The sequence below is a fragment of the Lolium rigidum genome, chromosome 5 (genome assembly GCF_022539505.1).
Source record: "Lolium rigidum isolate FL_2022 chromosome 5, APGP_CSIRO_Lrig_0.1, whole genome shotgun sequence".
NCBI classification, from domain to species: Eukaryota; Viridiplantae; Streptophyta; class Magnoliopsida; order Poales; family Poaceae; genus Lolium; species Lolium rigidum.
Window position 1 is genome coordinate 156,050,108 of NC_061512.1, and position 9,603 is coordinate 156,059,710.

Sequence of the window (9,603 nt, forward strand, 5' to 3'; positions counted from 1 at the left end):
CAAGTAGATCTTGAACAAACGGAAATAATTTGTAAATTTATGGGCTTCCCAGCTGCAATGAATACCGACCTATAACAAAGAGAAAAGATTACCAGATGAGAAAAGATTGGAAAACTGAAATAGTGGTACAACATCATTGAGATCCCCATTCGTTATGAAGAGATCGAGGTGGCACTGTGGCAGGCTCCTGCGATTCGAGACCAGATGAGAAATGACCGGGAAACTGGAATAGTGGCACCAACATCATCGAGAACCCGGTGCTTTATGCTGAGGTCGAGGTCGTATGCTCCTGTGATTTCAGAGATATATGGAGAGAGATGGTGTTGTGCCCAGCGCGAGTTAGAAGCTTTGATGTTCAAGCGGTCGATTACCTGAGGAAATAGAAATCAGTGAGAAACGGGGAGGATGGAGAGAACATGAGATGGTGTTGTGCGGCTTGTGCCCAGCGCGAGTCACAAGCAGCAACGACGCATCAGTTGTGTGGAAGAAGCCGAGGGCGGTTAGAGCAAAGCCGAGGAAGGTGGAGGTCGGAGTTTAAATGGAGAGTTTCTGCGCACACTCGTCGGATGCCTCCATTCAGTTTCCGATTCTCGCGGAGATCATGGGGAGATGAAGCGAGTGCGTTGTCACGGAATTGATCTGGAAGGGCAAAACGGAGATCGTCAATGGATGTACTCGATGTGGATTATTTTTTCTGGAGTGAGGCGGATTTTGTCCGCTGAAATTATTATCCGTCCAGAAGACAAAACACATGAGAATGAAGAAAGATGAAGGAATAAGTTGTTTGTGGGCTCATGGATTGTCTCCGTATCAAAAGAAGGCAAGGGAATAAAGGATCGAGTGGAAGGCCACACCCTCGTATGTCAGGACGGTTCATATTTGAGACACTCAAACGTCATCCAGGCTGTCTGGCTCCTCTTACACAAAATTGGAAAAATAAATGCAATTACACATGGAAATAAAAAGGCAGAACATGCAGTTTTTTCTTTTCCATTACATGGCAGATTTGCTTAGGTGGTAGGCTAGGATTTGCTTAGAGATGATTGATGAGGTGGATAGCTTGCATGTTAAGAAAATTACTTTTAGTGGGTTGCTCCTATTTAGGTATTATAGATTATAGATTACTAGTCATCAACCCGTGCACCCGCACGGCCTGACATTACTATGTAACATACATTCAAATTGGTTAGATTAAAATGAATTTATTAATACACATTGTCATTATATTTGGAGTAGGAGATAGTTTTGTTGGCCATTTCTAAGAGAAAATGTATTACATTTTCTACTCTATCTTTAAAAATGATTTTGTTGCCAATCATAGATGTGTACATATAATAAAAATATCAAGTCAAAAGAAATACAAATTCCTAGTTAGAATTTTCATGTCACAGTACTTCCCAACATGACAACACAAATCCATGGTAACATTGGAATTTGGAAGAAAAAGCTCTAACATTATCCCTAGTTTATAGATAACATCGACTATCCAAATATGGTTTATACATATATGCTTGATGGAAAATATATAGAGATCAGTAAAGCACCCAACTGTTTATCTAATCATAATTATATATAGATGCAACACAGAAATATATAAATTACACCGTATGGGTTTTCCTATACTGTAAATTAAGTTGTCAAAAAAAATATAGATGCAACACATTATTAATGGCATGCTTGCGGCGAAAATAGAATAGCTACTCACAAACAGTGATCGATCACATGAAATGGGATCTCGCACACAACATAAGATAGTTCTTAGGAATACAACAGTAGCAAGGAGCTGATATACAAATTGCTCAAGAATAATAATCGTAGCATATTCATTTATGGTCGCACATTTACACTAATCATTCAAAATCGAGTCGATGCAGACACCGCATGTCAATATGAATAATTATAAGAAAATATCTTTTATAGTACTACCATGTAATTAAACTATAATATTTAGCCAGCCGAAGATTCAGAAAACTGAAGAGCACTAATTGTTTGATAGTACACACTTCTCCCAGGAAATAAAAACATAATAGTCCATCTGTCGCGAGTTACATGTCACAAATTTTTGCTATATAGACATTTATCTAGACACGTTTTAGATGGATACATGCGGATCTAGACAAATCTATAACATGTAATTCAGGGCATATGGAGTATAATTACTGAGTTTATGTTTGTTAGGCAATATACTCCCTCCATTTGGAAATACATGTGGTTTGCAATTCGGCATAGTCCCCCATGTAGAACTTTGACCAAAGTTTTTAACAGGAAAATGATGCTCAAACTTTATATGATTACTACACTATGAATATATTTTTCATAGAAAATATAATGTCATTATTCTCTGCTACCATGTCTTCATATTTTCTATCCGCATTGTGAGAGTTAGTAGCAGTAAATAGTACCAGTATCATAAAAAACTATTTCTTAGGAAAAAATATATCCATATGAATAACTCATATAGACAGATCAAATTCTCACTGGCACACTTAGATGCTGTTGATGTACCTACAAAATCATTGCTCACTATGAATTAGAAACACACGGACAAATATACTCCCTCCGTTCTAAAATAAATGGCTCATTTTTGTCTAGATACGGATGTACGTAGATGTATTTTATTTATAGATGCATCTGTATCTATAAAAAGTTGAGATACTTATTTTAACACAGAGGGAGTACTATTTAAGTTGCTAAAGAAGAAATACATATAATCGTAGTAATATCAATTAGTCAAAGTAGCAGACACAGAAAATTATGAGATCAGGAATTAACATTAATCAAGCATGTTGGACTGTTCAAAATAAGAGAAAACAATATGTAGTGCTACAGATGTTCCTGAAGAACTTGCGGCATTAGTGTGGGAGTATGAAAATAAAAAATCTAGAACCAAGCCTCCAAACACTTTATAATTAACGCAACAACTTAAATTAGCAAATCATGACGGTAATTAGATAAATTAATGCACCTTAATTTGTAGAGGGAACAGAATTTGCCACTGAAGCGGTACAGCGATTATATATAATACACGTCGTCAATTTTCACAACCATGCATGATACATACATGAACTAATGGTACAGTGCAATGTATAAGTGGCCATGCACTTACCACTCCAGAATACTTTAGGTCCTCTAGCGATTGTCTATTACCTTCTTTAGGGAAGCAAAATACCTATTACCTTTGCATGCATGGCTGTATTATACTGAAGCACCGTATGTATCCGGCCAGCGGAAACGGGCGCAAAAGGTCATCGAGGCAGATAGTCGTCCGTCCTGGCCGACATTCTCGTCGCCGTTTCGTGACGCTCAGGCACGTTCCCAGCTCAGTGAACAGCAGCCAATCACCGCTTACAGAATCATCCTTTCTACCAGAAAGGTGAATCGTGATGTTCTTGTCACAAATACAATACATAGTAGTACATGTATTCAGAAGAGAAGACAATAAAGAGATGGGAGATGAGCTGTCCATCCATGCATCAAGTACCATTAGCACATGAGTTTAGAAGAAGACCTTGATTAAACGCGGCTAGAGGCCTAGATGTATTCTTCCGTGTGCTGAAGTCGCGGCTCTAAAAGGACCATGCATATGCTAATGCGATGGAGCACGGGAGGTGGAGAGCCATCAAGAATTCGGGAGCGGCGCCCGACGACGACGCGGCATTGAAACTCCAAGCGATTAGGGCGTAGAATTTCCTGGAGACAGACTGTGCGACCGTGTAGGGGAAGAAGTTTGAGGAAAGAGATCAGATCTATTTTTTCTTTTGAGGGAGACCGTGAGCACCTACGATCATCCAACGGCTTAGGATGGCTATTAGGCAAATCTGACGGACTCTTTTTACTAATTAGGAGGATTAACGTGGAGGCTTATAGGAAGTCTCCAATTAGTAAATATAAGATAGATAGGGAGCAAACCAGTTTCCACATGCACGCAAACATTTGCAACAACATACATACTAGTAATGAACCAAGGACATAAAACATAAGAAATGCTCAAGAATCAAAACATAAGCCCGCATCCTTGGAGCTTCTCTTGGACGATGCGGTCTAACTTTTCCGCCATCTCTTGGCTCATGTGGTTTGTCCAGTCTCCTACTTTCCCTTTCCTGAAAAACACAGAGTTATCAAGGTACACTTTGTTTCCTCGATCAACTCCGCCCACCTGGTTAACCTGTAGGCCGGTAAGCGTTTCAAAGCTGCACAGCCTCGCCACCTCTTCGGCAACGCCAGAGCTCTCCTCCTCTTCGGTCAACGGGACGCCAAGGAATTTCGCTAGCGTCCGCACAGCTTGCACCGGATCTGACATGATCTCTTCATACTTCAGAAAAAGAACGTTGTTAGGCCTTGCTAGGCTCTCCTTCCAGTACTCGAGGCAGTGATCCCAGAAGGGGCCATAAGGTGAGAACCCCTCGCAGAACATGCTGAAAGCATTCTCCATCGACAAGTTGCAACCCTTGACAACTCTGTTCTCGTAGTGCAACCTTGACACCAGGGTGTCCTTGGGGTCCCGGCACAGGTACACGATTCGGCGGCCACGCGAACTCGTCGTGTCCGGTGGGAGCATCGACATGGGCATGTGCGTCGCGAGAAGCCTCGGAGAAGGAAGCGTCTCAATATCAGCATGATCCGTGCTGAGGCCAGAGATCTCGATGAACGGCACGACGTCATGAGGGTGGCGGGTGAGGAGCGGGTGGTTGGCGAAGCTGTAGCGGGAGCGGTTGGTGATGGTGAAGGCGAGTGCCTTGAGCCAGGTGGTGCCACACTTGGGCTGCGTGGCGAGGATGATGTCGTCGGCGCGGGGTTTGTAGGTTTCTTGGACTAGCAAGATCTTCTCTAGCATCTGTGGCCGGAACCAGTACTTCTTGTATTGAATCAGTGGTTGTGACCACCCTTCTCTTGCTGGGAGTGTGGACATGAAATGTTTGAGCTGGCTTTCTTTGGGTAGGTCACCTTCTGATGAACTCTTGGTGGGACTCTGTTGAGCGTGAGCCATGGCTGATCGGAGAGGAGGCAAAGCTCTCAGTGCCTGGCTTGTTGCTCGATGTATGCTACTGGTTTTATGCCAGTCGATGGAGGATGATTCAGAGAGAGGAAGCTGGTTGTTAGTGCGGTGATGCAATAATAGATATTTGTTTATGTGTGCTGCATATGTATAAAATGGATAGATGGTACGATCGATCGAGATGTTACTATAGTTTATGGAGGAGCAGGTTCACGTGGCGGCTAAAGTTTAGAAAAGACCAATCATTACGTTTCGGAAAAGTTGTAAGAAGGGAACCAACCTATGGTTGGGTGGTTAGGAGGGCAGTAGCATCCCAGCCCACCAAAATTCAAATTACAGATTTGACACTTTGGTGTCTCATTAAAGACGGAATATTCTTCAGTGGGAGGGGACGTTTTCGTCGACAGCGAAGTGCTCATAGGGGTAGGGTGTGCGTGCGTGCATTTATAGGGGTAAGTGTATGTGCGTATTTGTGACCGTCTACGTCTGTACTGTGTTTCGCAAAAAAAAGCTGTAAGAAACTAAAAAAGTTTCGGTAAAAAATGCCGTTATATTTTTGGTCTACATGAAAAAACAAAATGGTGGAGGAATAAAAACTCTTCTCTGTATCAATTTTTTCATGTAGCAGAAAATGCTATGTATATTTTTGCCATATTTCTGGCGACATTCAGGATGTGTATATACATATTTTTTATATTGTATTTGTAAACACAGAAATACAAGATTTTTTTGTTTTTGCAAAAGCGAGCGCACCGGTGCTAAGGAGCCTCCAGCAGTTTTCGCCATCGAGGGTGGCCTTAGAATTTTACTTTTATTCCCAGTTAGAATTTTAAGAAAAGCTAAAATGGTAACCAGTACTTTATTTTTATTTCTAGAAATAAAAACACAACTAAATCAAGGTTTCAAATATATCTATATATTTCTCCCTACAAACTCCCAAAACATCTTATATTTAGGAGCAAACTGATGTATACTAAGGGACTAAAGGTAAGATATGGGGCTTTAATGTGGAGCAGTGTTTTCGCTCTTAGTTGCGTAATGCTTCGTTTATTTAAAATGCACTTGAACTTATTTTGAAATGTCAAAAAAATCCACACAAAAATGTCACATGTACATCTCCACATCCTACCTGCACACAAATTCGATTTACTGAAAAATGACTTTTTTTTGTCCTGTGTAGAAAAGACAAAATTTGATGCTAAAACAAGGTCTTTCATGAACATTTTATTTTGTCTTTTTCCCACATAACAAAATTGTTGTTTTTTGGTGAAACTTTAGGTGTGCATGTCGAGTGTGGAGACGTATGCAGGAAAAAATCCGCATTTTTTACATTTTGAAATATGTTTTTCGGTAAAGGGAGCATATGCACCTGGAACTGAAGTGATGAGGCTCCTGATACAGATTTACCACCATGGTGGATTTTGTGGGCCAAGGGGAATGGGTTTGGGGTGGCTCGATCTAGCTCTCGCAAGCCAGGTTCTTTGCCGATGAATCTAGGCTACCAAGGTTGGCGCTCAATTGTTGAGGGTCGAGGTAAGTGATCTTTCACAATTTTGATGTTGTGAACAATGTGTTGAGTTGCTGCCAGCTAGTGTGTGATGTTCTACAAACACACATGTGATATGTTGTGACGTTCTTGGGCGCTTGCTACACATGTTGCATTCATGCTTTAACTATTTTTTTTGGTACAATCGTTTTGTTTCTGTGTTGCACATGTTCGATGAATTTTCACAAGTGTTGCTTCGGTCTATGGGGGTTTGGTGCATATGTTGACTTTTTTTTTGCTACATAGTCATGCTCTAATGTTGCAACCGTTATTCACAAGTTTTATAGACCACGAGAAAAATGTTCCATACGTAGAAAATGTTGCATCTAGAGGTTTGTTGTTGCATTGATCGGAAGATCCAAATGTTGAACTAGAGTGAGATAAGAAGGCTCTATAGGTGGCCCGTTTTTTCTTGCATCTATCGGGTGATAGCTAGCACTGACCTTTTCAAGAGTACAACTCCCCTGACCAGCTAAGCCAATTAATTGGGGGCGGAGGAAGTAGTTTTAAACCACGTTTTTTGAACGGTAAAAGCAATAGACATGTGCAAGAAAAAGGTCAAAAGAATATGGCTTCAATTATCGCGATGATGTTATTTTTATGCGAAAAGCACTTAACGAGTTAGTATCACTTTTGATTTTTTTCTCCAAAAATTACCGGTTTAGTGGCACTGAGTTACAAATTGCTATTTTGTGCTTTTTAAAAGTTTTACTACGAACACTTAAAATTGAGCCGTGTGCGGGAAAATATAGGTACGCGAGTCTCGATTTAGAGTTTACCCTAAAAAAAGGTCACAGGACGGCCTGTTCATGGGATATGGGTGACGCGTTTTTCGCCTAAAACCTTAATATATCAATTATTTTACAATTTCCACTCTTTTATGGGATTAGCCTGAGTTGCTTTAACACTGTCCAAACAATATTGATCTTGCAAACATGGTTATGTTGTCTTTGTATATTCCATCCGATGCATGTGTTGCGTTTCATGCTACTGGTGTGATTTACATGGGAAATGTTGAAGGGGTTTGCAGCAGAAAAATTATAATTTTTCTAACTAGCGTATGATACGTCTCAAACTTATCTATAATTTTCCATGCTCTATTCTTGTTTTACACCAATTTCATTATGTTTTACTTACACTTCGTTATATTTTTATACATTTTCCGGCACTAATCTATTGACAAGATGCCACAGTGCCAGTTCCTTGTTTTCTGCTATTTTTTGTTTCACAAAAGTTGTACAGGAAATATTCTCGGAATTGGACGAAACAAAAGCCAAAGTCAATATTTTACTGTAACGAAGATGAAGTCCGAAAGGGAGTTGAAGAGGAGCCACAGGGGGGCCAAACCACCCCTGGGCGTGGCCCAGGCCCTGGCCGCGCCTAGGTCAGGTGTGGGCCACCCTGGCCTCCATCGACCTCGCCCTTCCGCATATTTATTCACGATCTCGGGAAAACCCTGGATACTCGAGACTCCATCCACGAAAAGTCCGTCGCGGCCGCCATTGCAGAACCCATCTCGGGAGGGTTCTGAAGCTCTTCCCCGCACCCAGCCGGAGGGGGAGATCATCACCGGAGGCCTCTACATCGCCAAGCCCGCCTCCGAAGTGATGCATGAGTAGTTCATCCTTGGACTATGGGTCCATAGCAGTAGCTAGATGGTTGTCTTCTCCAATTTGTGCCTCGTGTTTAGATCTTGTGAGCAGCCTATCATGATCAAGATTATCCTTATGTAATGCTACATGTTGTATTTGTTGGGATCCGATAAATATTGAATACTATGTTGAGATCGATTATATTCATGGCATATGTTATTTGTGATCTTCCATGCTCTCCGTTGTTAGTAGATGCTTTGGCCAAGTATATGCTTGTGACTCCAAGAGGGAATATTTTATGCTCGATAGTGGGTTCATGCCTCTAGTTTTCCGGAAGAGTGACAATAACTTCTAAGATTGTAGATGTGATGTTGCTACTAGGGACAAACCAACAATGTTTTATCCAAGGGTAATTCTATTGTTTACTTTACACATATTTCTTAATGCGATTATCTGTTGCTTGCAACTTAATACTGAAAGGGGTGCGAATGCTAACCGGAAGGTGGATTATTAGTCATAGACGCAGTTGGACTACGATCTATGTATTACGTTGTAATGCCCAAACGAATCTCATAGTAATCATCTTGTCATGTACGATCTCTATTTTGTCAATTGCCCAACTGTAATTTGTTCACCCAACATGCTATTTATCTTTACGGAGAGACACCACAAGTGAACTGCGGATCCTGGTCCTATTTCTTTACACTGATACAATCAGCATGTTCTATTTGCTTACTGCAACCACTGTTCTCTTACTATTCTACTGCAAACATCTCTTTTCACACCATATGGTTAACTCTTTGTTATCAGCAAAACCAGTGAGATTGACAACCTCACTTTGAGTTGGGGCAAAGTATTGCGATTGTGTTGTGTGCAGGTTCCACGTTGTTGCTGACGCCGGTAGTGCGTTCTGCTAATAGTCAGCTAGCAACACCTTCAGAAGTCACGCATTTCTACTACTGGTCGATTAAACTTTGGTTTCTTACTGAGGGAAAACTGGCCGCTGTGCTTATCACACCTTCCTCTTGGGGTTTCCCAACCGCTTCCACACAACAACTGCCACTAAGATTGTCTGCCACCGCCACTGGAGCACCGTCAGCGTACTGCCTAGATCTATCTAGGAGTAATGCAGTAATGGAGAGAGATTTCGGTGACTTACCCTCATAGACCGAAAGCGGTTAACGTTTAGCTGGAACATGGATGATGTAGTCGTACTTTGTCGCCGTCCTAAGGGTAGTGATAATCCTCGCATGATGATACCTTCGATCCGAATTATGAATGTAGTATAGTAGCTTTTTCCCTAGTATACCTAGGTTTATCGAACCATGGGAAACATTGTGTATGGAAATCAAAGGAACTTCGATAAAACTTTCTTAATCATTATGTTTTATGTTTACCAAACCTTTCTAGTTTATTTTGAATCTTGGTTGTTGCAATGGATGGAAATAGGCAAGGGTTGAATATTCACT

At 41.1% G+C, this 9,603-nt stretch overlaps 1 protein-coding gene across 1 annotated transcript; it reads right to left on the reverse strand.

The window, feature by feature from the left end:
- Positions 1 to 3,961: 3,961 nt before the first annotated feature.
- On the reverse strand, positions 3,962 to 4,987 carry LOC124656566 (cytosolic sulfotransferase 18-like). Its single transcript, XM_047195285.1, has one exon. It carries the CDS (start codon positions 4,985 to 4,987, stop codon positions 3,995 to 3,997), a length of 993 nt encoding a protein of 330 aa, XP_047051241.1. The 3' UTR covers positions 3,962 to 3,994.
- Between the last annotated feature and the right edge of the window lie 4,616 nt (positions 4,988 to 9,603).